We start from the raw sequence: 17,549 nt of genomic DNA on the forward strand, positions 1-17,549 counted from the left end.
TAGGGCTCTAATAATTAATGCTCCATGAAATTATAATCTCTTATATCTTATTGCTTAGATCAATATCCAGCAATATTCCGCTGCTGAGAATTTATACTCTTATTTCTAATACTTAACACTGAAATCCAATGATATAAGATATAAGAAAGGACCACATGGAAAATGTTGCCCAAAGTACATACTAGTAAATACAATCTTAGTAGTATAATACACACTGTATGCAGGTAAACATGAAACATTCTTCGTTCTCTTTAATGGAAGTAGTTACAATAACAATGAACTTTAGTGTGGCGGTGCCAATGGCAGTGGCAACACTAGTAGATGAAGGCAGAGTAACAGCACCAAACTCTTGTTTGGCAATGCCAGTAGGAAATTAATTGCTAGGCTTTTTCTTGCGATGCAGGCAGAGTAACAGCACCCAACTCTTGTTTGGCAATGCCAGTAGGAAATTAATTGCTAGGCTTTTTCTTGCGAGACAGACAAGTTTTATACACTAGATACATGGGCAAGGCAAGGAATGACTAAATAACTAATATAAATGTTGCTACCGTCAATATTAATTATTAGAACCGCCTTAATTGTAGTCAAATAAAAGAAACAAAGCATTTGATCTAAAATGTTAAAAAAAACCTCTTACAAATAAAATTCACAAGGAACCCCAAGCCACCCGTACAAAAAACAAGTATGCAAATCTTAAAAAGGATAATGATATATTTACCCCCTGTAGTGTAAAAAGCGTAATCATAAATACACTTGAGGTGGGTGGACCGGGAAAAAATTCATTTCCCATCATAAAATTATGGGATTTGCTAGGGACCATCGCAGAATGCATCTCGCAGGCAGGCTGTCGGTCCGCGAAATGCCTACTGCAATGGTACCTAGCAAATATACGTCAATCAGTGAATCGTTCCTACGGTGCCTAGAGGACGATCTCTCATAGTGACGGGTGCAAGAAGCAGGATATGATCACTCGGCAGCAGCAGAACAACAAACAAGTACCATTCCATTAAAAAAAAAAGAACAAACAAGTGCAGCAGCAAACAACAACAACGGCATTGGCTTAGAAGTGTTCACGACAATCAATCTCAGGTAATATAAGGAAGAAACTAATAATACTCGCAGGACTAATTCCTGCCAAAGAGAGAGAGAGAGAGAGAGAGAGAGAGACTAATACTGCGAAGAAAAAAATGGAAGTATTTCAGTCTGCATGGTAGAAACATACTAGAATCTTTTCTGATACATTCTTCTGTATATTTTTGCCCCTTCAGACTCTGCATGTATCTCTCTTTCAGTTCGTATTCCCAGTGGGTTTTCTAAGATAAATCCTTGAGGGTCACATAACACACTGGGGTCGGTGCTATCTATGTGTTGGAACACATCTGGCCAGGCATCTAATTGTTTCCTCATGTCAAGTGCCACCTCAAGCACATCAGACTGCACGAAAACCTATTCAAAGGCATATCATATAACGATGAGAATATCCATCATCTCAAGGATAAAGCAAAAGAAAATATAGAAACACCAGAATTAAATATACTTAGTTAAAATCAATTTACAGCCCACATGAAAAAGGAACCATCGCAAAGTGAGGTTTCCTGTCTTATCAGAAGGTAGATTATGGTTAAGATAAGGTGTAAAAAAAATATCCTCCCAAGGGCAAAGTTCGGCTACCATGAATTTTACAAGTAAAAGCGTAGTTACAGGTTGGAAAAACATTGGGAGAATGCCATTACAAAAAATGGTACAGGGTTTGAAAAAAAAATTTAGAAAAATTTAGAAATGCAAGCAACAACCACTGATCTAATTGTTTATCTATCAAAAAGAGAGATATGAGAACAATGTGATAATAGTTGGGTGGTCAGTCATGAAATCCAGTTAGGGTTGATGGAGAAAATGATGGGGGAGTTGTTGGAGGCTGTGGAAGGGGCCGGTGTAAGAAAAAGGGTGTTCAGAGTCGGGGGAAAAGGAGGAGGTTGGATATGGCGGTGAGGGAGGTTGTGGATAGTGGCAATGAACCTTGTAGGGTTAAGGTTTGAAGGAGGAGGAAGAGGAGGGGAGTTTTAGGGTTGTTAGGGTTAGGGTTGATTGGGAAAGGAGGTGGGGGAGTAGTATAGTCTTTAGGGTTACGGTTTAGGGTTAGGGCTAGGAGTATACTTTTGGATGGGATGATTTTGGGTTAATGGAAGTAAGTTTTGGAGAAGATGGTGGAAGAATTTGATATATTTTTAACGGGGAGCCGTCGGTGTTTGGTGGTGGTTTGAGGTGGAGGCCGCTGGAGATTGGATGATGATGTTGGGTGGTTGGCTACCGTGCACAGTTAGGGGTGCACAATAGCTCTGGGACTTCGAGCGGGATTTTTGAAAATCGAATTTGCCAGCGGATTGCAGTGGAGAAATCGGTGTCCCACAAATTTGGCACTTTTTGCTAGATTCGATTAAATTGAGGCTATTGGGTAATGTAAGGGGTAATGGGTTTTTCTTTTGGGCCAAGGAGAATGCTCCTGGGCAATTCATACAATGCAAATCTAGTGGGACTACTGGTCCCCGTTGTAATTTTGCTGGTATGAATATATTTGTCTCTTGGAGAGAGAGAGAGAGAGAGAGTTTATTGCTACCGAATATAAAAAAATGGGTGAATTTATGGCACAAAAGAGGAAACAAAATATGGTATGTTTGGATAAAAATGGGCGAAGCTTGAATGGATTTAAGAATTTATTAGCACCTAAAATAATGGTCACCTGTATGCTTAATATACAAAGATAAAATCAAAGCTTAGCACTTAAATATACAGTATTACGGTGAATGGCTTTAAACATGGCAAAGGAAACATACCAGAATTAAATATACAGAGGTAAAATCAATTTAATAGCACTTAAAATATTCTTATATCCATTATTTAACCAGAAGGTTGTTTTCCGATTCATTTCGATCAAGCAACTGATATTTTGAGGAGGGGCGGAATGGCTTGCGGTGAATGGCTTTAACGAATGGAGACATGGAATCCTGCTTACAGAACCGGAGCAAAATCCATATGGATCCGCTTCTATGGGATTCCTTTGAAAGCCTGAGATCAAAAAACTGTTTTATGCCTTAGTGAGCTCTTCGGAACAGCGCTGGAAGTAAAAATGGACATGGCGTGGAAGGAGAATCGTCTAGAAACAACCGAGTCATCCGGAGAAAAAGCAAGCACGGAGATGCTGTTAAGGAGAATAGCAATGGAAGGATTTTGGTGAGCGTTTGAAGGAAGAAGATGATACTCTGGACCGTTTGTCAAATGGAGAAAAAAGAAGGGCTGAGATCAAAGCTGGTAAACGGGTGAAGGAGATTCAATCTGATGGATCCTCCCCGGAGGATGAGTCAATCGTAGCGGTTCATTCAAATGTGAGTGGTATTCTCAAAAACTGCCAAAACCTAAGGATACGACTCTACAATAGACACAGATTGAGGGAAAAAGGCTGGAAGAAAAGGACACGTAGCCGGCAGTAGTGCAGATAAAGCAGAAAACTCTGAAATTGCAGAGAAAAATGATGAAAAGTCCTTAAAGGGGAAGCATCCCAAGAATAGCTTGACACATGGCTCCAACGCAGCTGTCCCAGTGAAATTGAAAGAAAAATAAAAACGCAGTGGGTACCACCGCTGAGTGGGTTTTCATCGGCAGAACCTGAGGGTCCTTCGAAAGAGGAAAGTCTCAGTATGCCACATGGAGAGAGGATATCCAATCAAGCGTCGGCTTGGGAAAAGGGCCCTTCAAAATCTGATTCGTCCATGATTGGACCCCAGGAAACCGAGTTAGATGAAGGCTCGAACAGATTGATTAACATGGACTGCTTTAGACGAAGGTGCTACGAGAAGCTGGCTGATATTGTTCGATCAAACATGGTGAACACTCATACCCATGATAAATTCAATGAGGTACTGGATTTTCTGTGGAAGGTGACGGTTTTAGAGGCATCTCTGTGGGCCGGGAAAAACAATAGGAAGCACAACCCGGAAATCAGGGTAGCTAGGCCAGGGGGAGAGCTCGCGCCAAGTATTTTCAATTAAAAGGGGCACTAGGGTAAGGAATTGGGGCACAAAATCAGACTCACTGAAGAAGAACAAGACGAATTCCTTAAATATTTGTGGAACAAGGCCATCAGTAGTAGAGCAGTTTCTCCCTCAAATCCGGTAATGCCTAAGGAGATGTTGATAATATCCATAGAAAGAGACAACAAGAAGAAGTTATTAATGCAGGATGGGGAAAATAGGGAAAAATAATGAAAGTATCGCCAGAGAAGTTGGTAGAGCCACAAAGTGCAGAAACAGTAGACAATATGATGGACAAGCCATCTTCTCGGGCGGCAGAATCGGAGGATCTGGAACAAGAATTAGACCCCGTTAAAGAGGAGTTATGCTGCAATTCGCCAGAAGCCTGCAGCAAAGAAGACTCACCGAATGCTGAGGTTCGGGCCGTCATTGAAGCAGCACTGAACCCGGAGGAACAATCCTATATTTCAGGTAGCTCTATCCATGCCTCTCTGAACAGCAATCCATGATGGCAAAAGGAAAGGAAATTAGTATTTGGTTTGAGGAGAATCTGGAGCAATCAAGAAGAATGATAGAAGACTTGGAGAATAGAGAGGAGGGTGAAGCCAAGTCAAATAAAGGAAAGACAAAGGGGATGAGGGAACTGCGGGTTTTGATTTGAGTCAAGCCAATGGAAGGTGAGAAAAAGTAAAAAACAGTCAATGATGAAGATACTGTTTTGGAATATAAGGGGGCTCAGGGCTGAGGCAAAGCAATTGGCAGCCAAAGAAATTATTCGGAGTAGAGGAGCGGATATAATGGTAGTGATAGAATCCAAAATGGAAGGGGTGACTGAAGCTCTCATAAACAACTTATGGAGCAGAAGAATCATCTATGGACCTCTCTAGATGCGATGGGTACTGCAGAAGGTATCATTGTCATATGGAAGAAAACCCAATTTTATATTATTTGAATATCAAAAATGTATACTCTATTTCGCACCAATCATACAGTGAGCACTTACAGGTTCTGTGGAGGCTGACAGCTGTTTCTGGGCCTCCAAGGGCTCAAAACCGGAAGGATTGTTGGACAGGGCTCAAGGGGATTTATGAGATTGGAGTGAGCCTTGGATTGTGGGCGGAGAGTTCAACACTGTTAGATTCCCTCATGAAAAGAGTAGTGGTGGATGTCTAACAAGAAGCATGTAAAAGCTATCTGATCTCATCCAAGATAGTGAATTGGTGGATCTTCCTCTAGAAGGCGCTAGTTTTACTTGGACAAATTATCAAGCAAACGCCATTCTAAGCAGGCTAGACCGAGTATTGGTGTGTCTAAAGAGTGGGTGGATGCTTACCCAATCATTTTGCAAAGGGTGATCCCTCGACTTATACCTGATCATTGCCCAGTCTTGTTAGAAATGAAAGCTTATGATGGCGGTCCGAGGCCTTTCAAGCTCTATTTGGCCCTTTGTGAGATACAGGAATTTGACAATAATATCATGAAATGGTGGGTGGAGTCTAATGTGGATGGGTGGAAGGGCTTTGTGCTGAGTAAAAATTTGAAAACATTAAAAGGAAAAATAAATAAATGGCAGAAAAATTATTCAGTAGAAAAGAAACTCAAAAAAGAGCAAATCCTGCAATATATCGCCCTTATGGATAGAAAAGAAGAGGAAGGGCGAACCCCACTACAAGAAGATGACAATATGGCAAGGATGACACTCAAATTAGAATATGAAGAATTATTGAGAAGGGAAGAAATTAGCTGGAAGCAAAAATCCAGAGCTACATGGCTCAATGAGAACACTACATTCTTCCACAAAATGGCGAGCGCTAGGAGAAGGTAAATGCAATCAACTGCCTACGGAATGGGGAAGCCTTAGTTGAAGATAATATTGGCATTCATAACCTCATTTGTCAGTACTTTTCCCAGCTTTACACTAAGGAGGATGATTGGAGACCGAAAATGGAAGGTATTGTTTTCAAAAGTCTAACTCAAAGCCAAATGGAATGGTTAGAAAGAGACTTCGCAGAGGAGGAAGTGAGCTTGCCAATCTTAAGAATGAAAAAAGATAAGGCCCCAGGTCCGGATGGTTTTCCCAATGCGTTCCATCAAAGAAATTGGGAAACCATAAGCAATGATGCCATGGCTTTTATCCAGGAGTTTCATAAAAGGCGTAGGCTGGGAAAGGAGACCAATACTACTTTCATTACCCTTATTCCCGAGAAGAGGGGGCTATCGAATTCAAAGACTTCAGGCCTATCAGTCTTGTACATAGCATGTACAAGATATTGTCAAAAGTTTTAGCCAGGAGGATCAAAGTTGTATATGGGGCAAATCATATCAAAATTCCAGGGAGCTTCTGTTGATGGAAGGCAAATTCTAAATGGTATACTCATAGCAAATGAGATGCTAAATACCACCAAAAGAGCAGGTAAAAGGGGTATATTATGCAAAATAGATATGGAAAAGGTCTACGATCATGTAGATTGGAATATCTTGGATTTCATCCAGTGTAAGATGGGGCTTTGGTAAGAAGTGAGTGTGTGTGTGTGTGTGGTGGGGGGAGGATTAGAGAATGCATCTCCACAACATTCTTCCCAATTATTCACAATGGATATCCGATCGGATTTTTCAGGAGCTCGAGGGGTCTAAGACAAGGAGACCTGATTTCCCCCTATCTGTTTATCATGGTGACGGAAGCTCTAAGCTTACTTTTGGAAAAGGCAAAAGAGAGAGGATTTATAAAGGGGTTGAAGCCTTCTAGAAGAAGCCAATCATTATTTCACCTGCAGTTTGCCGACAGCACACTTTATTTCTGGAAGATGAGGCAAATTTGTTTTGAGACTTAAAGAGAGCCTTCAAATGGTTCGAGTTAATTTTGGGCCTGAAGATTAACTTCACAAAAAGTTCCCTTGTCGGCATTAATATGGAAAAGGAAGAAGCTTCCGTTTACGCATCCATCACCGGGTGCAAAGTGGATAATTTAAAATAGTTTATCTTGGCCTACCATTTTGCTTTCTGTCTTTTTGGTATTCTACTAATCCCATTTTGCTCCCCAAGTCATCTATTTCAAACCTACAACTGTGTTTTGAAGAATCTTTCCAGAAAACATGATGATGAGTTGATAAGAACGATGCCCAAAAAGGAGAAGCAGATTGTAGTTATTGGATCATTCTGGAATTTATTTGTAATATCCCATCTTGAGTAATAAACAAACAGCAAAAGAGACAAAGAAATGAAGCTTTATTTGTAACACCAAAAGCTAGAAATCTGCAGAACACAAAAACCTAATAATAAAAAATAAAGGAATGTAAAAGATGGAACTAAAAGAATAATCAGAGGCACTGATTACAAAACAGATAAGAAAACAAAATGGCCCAAAGATAATTCTAACACCCCTTCTTTTGTTGCATTTAGATCATGGGCGAGGTTGGTTTGGTAAATATGATTATCTATCCCCTCTCTAATTGTCTTGTGGAAGCCCCTTTTCTCGAACATTCATTTGTTGTGATTGGATTATGAACCATAGAATTCTGAGTCTAAATTTTATACGCAACTTCATGTTTAGTTTCTTTTTTCTCCTGACACTGTAAGAATCCATGTGTGGTACCATATAACTGAAAATCAACCAAAATTTTCATAAGAATGTAAAAGAAGGAATTAGTCCTCATATGCATCAACAAAACCTCTCTATGTAAATACTAGAGAACACAGCCATAATTGACTGACCATTTTTCAAACTTAATCAGCTTAATATGCCTTTTCATATCTTCAACATCGGTTATAGAATTTAGTACCTAAATATCCAACTTCATGTACATCAGTAAATCATAGATTGTTACAATAAAGTTTTAGGTGTATATATCAAAAGTTATAGTTTTTGCTAATAGACCTATTCTAAAGGTCTATGCCATATATAGGCCCACCTTTGATTTATCTGATTTGTCATCTTTTGATTTTTTGACTTTAGAATAATTTTTTGATTATTATATAACAACCTCTCTCTCTCTCTCTCTCTCTCTCTCTCTCTCTCTCTCTCTCTCAAGCAAAGTCCTGTCTCCGTTCCAGAGCTTTAGTCCATATAGGATGAAGTTTCGTTGGTTTTATTGGTCATCCCGTAAGGAGAAATGGTTGATGTCCAGAAGTACCACTCCTGTACTGGTGAAGTTGTTTCCATTTAAACATATAGCTATTCTGAGCTGCTTGCTACAAGAAAATATGCAGCATTAGTAACATTGTGATTATTGCTGTAGTGAAGATGCACCTGAGGTCCTTTATGAATTAGTCTCACACAAGCATCAGTTGTAACTCTAGATGTCCTAGTTCAGGAAAAGACGATTTGATTCAACAAGTGAGAATAAATTCTAAACTACATGACTCACTCCAGAAGAAGCATGCAGGACATGTACACTTAATAAGAAAATCAACATATCACGTCTATCCTGTACATAATAATGAACTACCTTCATGCACGTAATTGTAATGACAAAGTGTATACCTGTCCTCCAGGACTCAAATTCTTTACTATAGAATCCACTAGGGGCTTCTGCAGAACTCTTCTTTTGTGATGCCTTTTCTTGAAATGTGGGTCAGGACACTGCAAGCAATATGCTTTCATGAACCATGACGTCATTTAATCTGAAACCAACATCTTCATCATTTTCTACCATACAGCCAAAGATCACACATTCACTTGGGAGAAGATCCAAAAGTTGATTTAAAAAAAAGCACGATGGATCCCATGTGTGCGAATACATGTCGACTGAATGGCACTTACAAGACAATTTATGAAAAGATAACTATGCTCACCAGGATTGAAACTAGCGTTAAAGGTCCAGGGTACGTGGACACTAGTTGTTCGAAAGAAATTGTGGCATTTGCAAACATGAAATAGCTGGATTCAAATAAAACATCCTTAGGCGCTTGAAGCTTGTGATCTTCTTTTGTGTAAGAGTGAATAACAGGACCTTACATGTTTTTGAGACACAGTTCATTGACCCAAAATTGTGCACGTATGGCCAACTGCATAGTAAAACCATATAAAAAAAGTAAACAACGTAATCAATGAGGGATACTAAATCCTAGTGCTGTTTGACGAAAAATAGTTAAGCACCTGTTTCTCATGGTATGATGGCAACAACTAATTCTATAGAAATTAAAATGGATAGTATGAAGTAAAAAAATGATGTATGTTCCATACCTTCTGTCGTATTTCCAGACCCAAATAATTTTTCGAGTCAGGGCACCGTTTTGCAAGCCAAATGAGAAATCTTCCGCTACCTGGGAGTTCTGATTTGTTAGTCTGATGTTCAAACTCAAGGAACTCTGTTCTTTATAGAACTGATAATTGAGACATTAAATTCGCCCAATTTGCCTGTATTTAAATAAATATGTGAGCAGATAAGACTTTCTCAGTGCAAACCCAAAAATTGATCACCTGGAGAATATACATGCAGTAATCCAGCAGGAAAGCAAATTCAGTTATTTGCGACTCATTAGATTAAAAAAATTAATGCAATTTGAAAAATTATGCGGGCCAATGTTGGGCAACCAAGCATTCACATCATCCTTCATTGGGCAAACAGTGGGCTGCGACGCCACTGGAAGGTAGAAGGCAGAAGGGGCCTTATGTTTGTTGCTAGAAAAGGAGAAACTGTTCCGCAATATATCAACCTTCAAACCATTCAGTGGTTGGTTCCCTACTGGGAGATACACAACCACCATTATGCAGGACATGATGCTGAAGACAGTACTCTTCCAGTTCAAGTTATCACAGATAAATTATGCTGAAGACACTACTCTTTCCTGATACATCTCTAATGCATGGGGTTGTTGATATATGCTCTCGTTAGCCAAATTTCACCCAACTTGTGCTATAGTTGTATCCACGGTGGAAGAGTTACGGTTCGTTGGATGTGCATTATAATTAGAAGGGATTTGCAAGGGAATTTCGCGGAAAGGCATTTTGCGGCTGACTTTGGCATGAGAGAACAGCCACCTGTTATGAACCTGAATCAGTTTGCAATGTGATTGATCTTCTTAGAGGGAAGATCAGCCTTTCGACCCACTTCGAGGGAAGGGTCAATCCTCATCTGTGGGCAGAAACAACAATGTCCGGAATAAATTTCTTCGTTGATATGAAAAAAAGAAAAGAAAAAAAGACTACTTAAATATTAGATAGAAAACCCGCTTTGCACCCGCTTACGATTTCCTCAAAAACTCCTACCCAAATCAATCTAGATACCATAACCCTTTTCTCTAATACTCCTACTCATACCAAACAACTAGATAGCAAAGTCACAAGCTACACAATTGTAAACTAATTTATTCCACCCATAACCTCAGATAAACAAAATGAAGAAGAGAAAATCTGCTGAAAAGTGAGCCTGCCTGTGTGGCTGTTGTCTCATGCAAAAGTTAGCCGGGAAATGGCTTTGAGTGAAATTCCCTAGCAAATCCCTAATTAGAATGTGGGGACAATTAGATTGTGAGTTGACACGGAAATAGCACAAAATGCAATTAGACTGCATCTGAGAATAGGGCTTGATGTATGAAGCAGAGTAAGGAGTGGAATTTATCAATATTAGAAATGAATAGATTAAGATGAGGGGATTCGTAACCAGAGCCGATGTCCAGCATAAGAGGGAGAGTTGGGTCCTTGAAAACTTCATTCCAGTGAGGTACCTGAGCAGGGGTCTGCGAACAAAAATCTAGAGTGAAAACATTGAATGAGGAAAAAAGAAAAAAGAAAAAAAGAAAAGAGGAAGAATGCAAAGATTAAGATAGAATGGAATGGCATGAAGAGGTGTGAAGAAAATAGGGTGGAAGAGAATGGCATTAAACGGAAGTGAGTAGAGCATCGTTTCCATAACAAATTGAGTTGGGAAGAGGAAGTAAGTCTGTCTGTCTGTCTTACCGTAAATGATGCAGTGAGGGGGTTGACATGCTGCCGGATTCGAACGTGACCCACCTGGAAACGACGAAGAAACCCATATAATATATATTCATTGGGGGAACACAAAGTAAATAAAAAAGGTGCATACAACCTCACCTCACCTCGCCAACTATCTCTTTAAGGCCAAGGTCGGCGTACTCCAAATCCACCAGTTCAGGGCTTCTGACGACATGGGTGAGGCTTCTGCAACAGTCTGTTGTTCTTCTTCTTCTGCTACCGATGATGAGGGTCGGATGATTGCGAGGCATGGTTGCTGCAGCGGGCCATATAGAAAAGGCATTCCCCCAAAACATGTTTCTTCTCATTCCCCAACTCACCATCCCCATTTCTATGGTTTTTTTTTTTTGGGTGAGAAAGAACCCTAGGACTAAAAATGGTCGCTCTGTGACTAAATTACCCCCTGAATCAGATGATGGGGAAAGAGCAACTTAAAACGGGTGAGGGTACTTGATTTTTTATTTCCCTCTACAAAAAGTTATCTATAGTCGACCAAAAATTACTCTCTTATCATATCTTCTGCAGAATACAATTGTTCCATTCTCATGGATTGAACATGATGCAATTCCCATCCAGTAACAGATGGTGTATACTCGAGTAGATCTCAAAGGGGGTAGACTGGTCATCATATCTAATCAATGATTTCGTTGTATAAATCCAGGAGTATGAGCTTGATATGATCCAGATACTTTTTCAAAGGTATTTAAAAGTTCTAATTCTTTTAAACGGTAGGACCTAAAATCCTTGGATGGTAATGGAGGTTGGGACTTAGTTGGCATACAGAAAGGTGATACACCCATTGGCTGCAAACGGGTATTTAAAAGAAAGTGTAATTCAAAATGTGATGTAGAAAGATATATGGCTAGGCATGTAGCAAAAGGTTTCAATCTGATTATAAGGGGACACCCAAGTATTCTCATTGTATGATATAGATAATGGGAAAATACGGGTGGTCATGTCTTATTTATAAATTAAAAAACGTGGGTTCTCATGCCCATGCTCACAACGCACACCCTCACATCATTTACAACATTACAAGTTTACAACCGTATACATGCTACATATAACTATTAATCACTATTAAACACACATAATTGATTTCCTAAGTTTTGGATGGAGAAGGTGGACCGATACTTTCTATGTCTGGGATGGAAGAAGTGGGCCAACCAACCCACCTCTCACCTCTCTCTCTCTCTCTTCTCTCTCTCTCTCTCTCTCTCTCTCTCTCTCTCTCTCTCTCTCTCTGTGGCCTAACTTTCTAGTATATATAATATATTTTTCTCCCGCTGTATAGTAGTAGATGCATGCTTGACTATTGCTAGCATATAATATTCGTAGAGCTAAGGGAAAATTCTAAAAAAAAAATAGAATTTTTTAACTGAAAATCTCAAAAAATGGTTGAGTTGGCTAAATTCTCAAAAAGAAGTGAAACACATCCCAAAGCATGTTTTAAGACAAAATGCCATTGAGTTGCTTTTCCCTCCAAGAAGGTAAGAAACGGATCCCAATGCATTTCACCTACCCTTTCTACTTTCTTACATTCTTTTTCACCAAGCCAACTGCTGAAACTCCATTGCCTATTGTAAAACTCCATTGAAATTCCATTGCAGGCCTTTGAAACTCTCCTTGAGAAAATGTAGATTTTATTGGATCTCTTTATTTTCTTTGGCTATGAAACCTAAGGTTTTCAGGAAGGTCCATTGTCATACATATTCTCAGGTTTAACATGTTCCTTACAATGCTATGGTGTATTGTCATCATCTTGTTTATTTGTTAGGGATTTGTTATGGTTTTGTTAGGCATTTGTTATTGTCATCATCCTCTTTACAATGCTATGGTGTATTGTCATCATCTCTTTATCTCTCTATTGCCCTCTATGTTTCTATTTAGATTAAACCCGGATGAAACTCATGTCTATACAATTAAAACCACTATTTAAATGTATATAAGCAATATTTTATTCTTGGAACCATTGTTGATATGTGGGAACCAGTATTTAGTCATCTCAACCACTAAGTAGTGGTTCCAATGGTTTGAATAGTGGTTCTGAATGTGGAAATACAATTAGGACCCTATGTAGAAGATCAAAACCACTATTTAAACACTTAGGTAATTTATTTATACTGTCCTAACCACCATGTAGACCTCTGAACTATATAGTGATTCCGAGAGTATAATAGTGAGAATAAAATGTTATGCAGCCAAAACCAGTATAAAAAGTGAGAATCAATGTATAAATAGGGGATTAAACACTCAGAACCACTAATTATACCTAGGAATCACTATTTACCACTATATAGTGGTTCCGAGGTATAAATAGTGGTTCTGAGGTATAAATAAAGGTTCACACATTCTACTGGTATTTCATGGGTGTCAAAGTTGCAATGAATTTATGAACAATGGGTTAAATATTTGTCTAAACACTCAGAACTTATGGTGGTTAATAGTTTAGATGGCCTAATACTTGTTCCGAGAGTTTAAATTGTGAGATTGAAAATTTATGCACTCAAAACACTATAAAAAGTGAGAATGAGTGTATTTATATGGTTTTAAACACTCAGAAACCACTAATTATACCTACGAACCACTATGTAGTTCCGAGGTATAAATAGTGGTTCCCGAGTATAAACATTGGTCATACATTCTAATAGTATTTCATTGGGTCTCAAAGTTGTCATGAATTTATAAATAGTGGTTTAAACACTCAGAATCACATTTAGATGAAATGAACAACAATTAAATCCTTCCAAGCACTAATTGTGGTTTCAAGATTCCTGGGAACTACAATTACAGTCAAAGCCACTATAAAAAGTGAGAATGAGTGTATACATAGTGGTTTAAATATTGAGAACCACTAATTATACATTGAGAACCACTATTTATACCTCGGAACCACTATTTACCACTATGTAGTGGTTCCGAGGTATAAATAGTGGTTCCAGGGTATAAATAGTGGTTCATACATTCTAATAGTATTTCATTAGATCCATTATCCTTTTTGGAGTGCTTTTCGGATCTTAGTTTCTGAGTTCGGGTCACAAGCTATTTTGAGTCAAGTGGGACCATCCATCAAAGTGTCGTAAGTCCTACTTATATGGTACATAGTTAGCACTTAGAGTTAGGGATCAAGAGAAAGTGGAAAGAAACTTGAGAGGATGGACAATTTTTATCCAAACAAAAAAATACATAACATGAAATGTTGTTTGAAATTTTGAGTATGTTTTCCATAGGCTGATCCTCGTCCTTCAATCTACAGAGGTTTCCATAATCCGAATTTCCTCTATGGATTGGAGGGCTAGGATCACCCTCTGGAAATGATTTTTTAGGCACAACCTATTTGCATTGTGACCCATCTAATGGACGGTTTGGATCATCCTATGGTGTGACATGTACAATACTTTTTGAAAAATGCTGGAGTATGTGGGTTTACACCATATAAAAACTCTTTCTCATGAAGAAACATTAGGTCTTTCCTACCACCAAGTCAAAAAGCCAAGTGTATTTATGTAATTGAATACAATTTCTAGAAGGGCAGTGATAAATTCATCTTGTATTTTTCAAAATGGACTGTACGGCCCACACCATAGGATGATCCAAACTGCCCAATTGATGGGCCACAACATAAATAGGTTCTGCCCCAAAAAATACTTCCATATATGATCCCAACCGTCCAATCTATGGAAGTTTTCATAATCTAAGTCCCTCTTTAGATCGGGCGGTTAGAATCATCCAATGGAAATGATTTTTGGGGCACAACCTATTTATGTTGTGGCCCATCAATTGGGGGGTTTGGATCATCCTATGGTACGGACTGTATAGTCCATTTTGAAAAATATAGGCTGAATTCATCCTAGCAGGGGGCTGTACAATGGAGTTTTACCAAAGGCAATGGACTTTCAACACTTGGCGTGGGGAAGAAGAAGCTAAAAAAGGTGAATAGGGAAAAGCAACTCAAGGGCATTCTTGTCTTAAAACATGCCTTGGAATGCATTTCACCATTTTTTAAGAATTTAGCCGACTCAACCCTTTTTTAAGATTTTCAATTAAAAATCACATTTTTTTGAGAAATTTCCCTAGAGCTAATGCTGGTCTGATATAGGCAATTCATTGTTAGGATAGGATTTACCGTATAGTCCATTTATGCCACATGTCAATAATCTGCTCATTTGATCTTATTTTCCATTGTTCTTATTTATGATTAGATCATCCTACGCCCTTGATCAAGTTGATTTTTTGTAGGTATAAAACTCAGGACCAAGTGGAAGGTGGGCCATGTTTAGCCATGTAGAGAGGTTGTGCATGCACTGTATTGGGAGTTTGGGACAGCATGACACGTGCCTTTTTTTTAAAAAATAATTTTTTTTGGGGGTTGTTGACTATTAAGTTTTTTGGTACGGGGGGAGAATCGGATCTTTGGTCTCTTCTGGTTTATAGAGAAGCAGAAGCGGCAGTAATCCAATGAATGAATTGAAAGGAAAGAAGAAACAAAAAATGGAGTGTCCTCGGAAGTTAGCCGTCTTAGTTTGTTCAGTAATATCAGAGGTGGTGGTCCTTGTGATGTTGCTCCTCTTCTCCTCTTCTTCCACAACCCCCAATTCAACTTGTAAAAATAGTAACAACGATGATAATCTGGTAGTGCTGTTGAATCATCTCTGCTGCTCCCTATTATCTTCCTCTCCGTCTCTTCCTCCCGCTCTAACCACCCAACCACTTCATCTCCTCACTGATATCATCGCCGTTGCAGCTTCCATCCTCTCCTGCGCCCCCAACCATCATCATCATCCATCACCATCATCATCATCCTCCTCCTCCTCCTCCTCCTCCTCCTCCTCCTCAAGAAAGCGCAAAAGTATTGAGTCCATGGAATCATCACTTTCCCTTCCCCTATTTAGAGATAACCCCGATCCCTTCAAGGTATGTTACCGGATGAAGTCGAGCAGCTTCGAATGGCTGTCGGGCCTGCTGGAGCCCCTGTTGGAATGCCACGACCCTGTTGGTTCTTCCCTCAATCTCTCCCCAGACATCCGCCTCGCCCTCGGCCTCTTCCGCCTCACCACCGGCTCTCCTTACTCCGACATCTCACGCAGATTCTGCGTCTCCGAATCTACCTCAAGGTTCTGCACCAAGCAGCTCTGCCGCGTCCTCTGTACCAATTTTAGGTTTTGGATCTCCTTCCCCTCCGATCTCCATCCCCTCTCTGCCCCTTTCCACGCCCTCACCGGCCTTCCCAACTGCTGCGGCGTCATTCACTGCTCCCGATTCCACCATCACACCACCACCATCGCCACCCAGTTGGTCGTCGACTCTTCCTCCAAGATTTTAAGCATCGCTGCCGGTTTCCGTGGTGACAAGGGGGATTTTAGGGTTTTAAAGTCTTCAACTCTGTATAAGGATATCGAAGGAGGAGAGCTTTTGAGAGGCGCCCCGGTTAACCTCAAAGGGGTCGATGTGCCTCGGTATCTCATCGGTGGAGGAGGAGGAGGAGGAGGAGGAGGAGATTACCCCTTACTCCCCTGGCTCATGCTCCCCTTTCCTCAAAATCAATCCCCACCTACTTCAAGTGCTGCTGGAAAACAAGAGCAGGATGCTTTCAACGCAGCTCATGAATCGATGCGGGCCCCCGCCCTGACAGCTGTAGCCAGTTTGAGGAATTGGGGCATTTTGAGCTCACCCATCATACAGGAAGAAGATGTCAGTATGGCGGTTGCATCCATTGCAGCCTGCTCCATCCTCCATAATGCCCTTCTTATCAGGGAAGACTATTCCGCTCTCCTCTCACACCCCCAACAACAACAACACCAAGATGAATATTCCTCCCACAGTTTGGTAGTAGAGAACAACACGACTACTGGAGCTTCCCTTATACGCAGTGCATTGGCTACAGCAGCCAAGGAATTTCGTGATTCCACCCGCCAACTATGATTGCAATGCTCTTCCATTTATATCAATTTGTAATGTTATAGCAATGGAGTTCCCTCCATTTCCTTCCAATCCAAGTTAATTTTCTCTTCTCTCCCATTTATACACACCACATATTTATATATGGACTATAGTAGGATGTACAACTCAAACATTCTTGAATCAATCCACAGTCGCAGTACCAACTCTCTTTTTTTCAATGAGAATTGAGATAATAGTGACTGTGAAAATCCCTCTACTCATTTTGTCTCCATTGCTGAGCAAATTGCTACCCATTCTTCTTAAACAGATCATCAGCTCTTCTACATATGGCTTCAAAATGGATGCAATCACTTTCCAAATAAAGTAGTTAACTGGGACAATGACCGCTTTCTGCAGTGACCACAGGTCTGCTGCCCTCAAATTTTGATCCGAAGTGAATCTCCATTGTAAATGAAGTGATAAGATGAGAGATTAGAATGCTGAACTAGAACTATCCAAAATTGAACCTGCTGCCTGCAATGTTGCTCTATTGTAAATAACCAAAAAAATGCATCAACTCCATTCAATCATGTGGAGCGAGTTCCTTGTGCATTGACATTCTGTTTTAGTATCGAATTATTCTTTCTAGCAAGGCAAAAAGGGGCATTTATAATGAATGCTACATGAGAAATGATGAAATCTCCATGATG

General features: G+C 39.8%; 1 protein-coding gene across 1 annotated transcript; it reads right to left on the reverse strand.

Annotated features, from left to right (window-relative positions):
- Positions 1 to 1,144: 1,144 nt before the first annotated feature.
- On the reverse strand, positions 1,145 to 11,750 carry LOC143876972 (tRNA (guanine-N-7) methyltransferase). The gene is made up of 8 exons (XM_077378656.1): positions 11,064 to 11,750; positions 10,924 to 10,977; positions 10,628 to 10,703; positions 9,208 to 9,287; positions 8,980 to 9,029; positions 8,817 to 8,901; positions 8,506 to 8,604; positions 1,145 to 1,446 (listed from the first exon to the last, which is right to left on the reverse strand). Exons 1-8 carry the CDS (start codon positions 11,286 to 11,288, stop codon positions 1,222 to 1,224), a joined length of 894 nt encoding a protein of 297 aa, XP_077234771.1. The 5' UTR covers positions 11,289 to 11,750; the 3' UTR covers positions 1,145 to 1,221.
- Positions 11,751 to 17,549: the final 5,799 nt, after the last annotated feature.

The sequence above is a fragment of the Tasmannia lanceolata genome, unplaced genomic scaffold (genome assembly GCF_043159265.1).
Source record: "Tasmannia lanceolata isolate RefF3 unplaced genomic scaffold, GAP_Taslan_0.1 ptg000005l, whole genome shotgun sequence".
Lineage (NCBI taxonomy): Eukaryota > Viridiplantae > Streptophyta > Magnoliopsida > Canellales > Winteraceae > Tasmannia > Tasmannia lanceolata.

What these genes read in the sequence shown, in the direction of transcription:
- LOC143876972 (XM_077378656.1), bottom strand. Translation starts at nt 11,288, where the DNA reads ATGGGGATGGTGAGTTGGGGAATGAGAAGAAACATGTTTTGGGGGAAT. An exon ending in CCCTCACTGCATCATTTACG is followed by an intron (nt 10,704 to 10,923) that starts GTAAGACAGACA and finishes TTTTGTTCGCAG; the next exon opens with ACCCCTGCTCAGGTACCTCA. An exon ending in TATGCTGGACATCGGCTCTG is followed by an intron (nt 9,288 to 10,627) that starts GTTACGAATCCC and finishes CAGAACTCCCAG; the next exon opens with GTAGCGGAAGATTTCTCATT.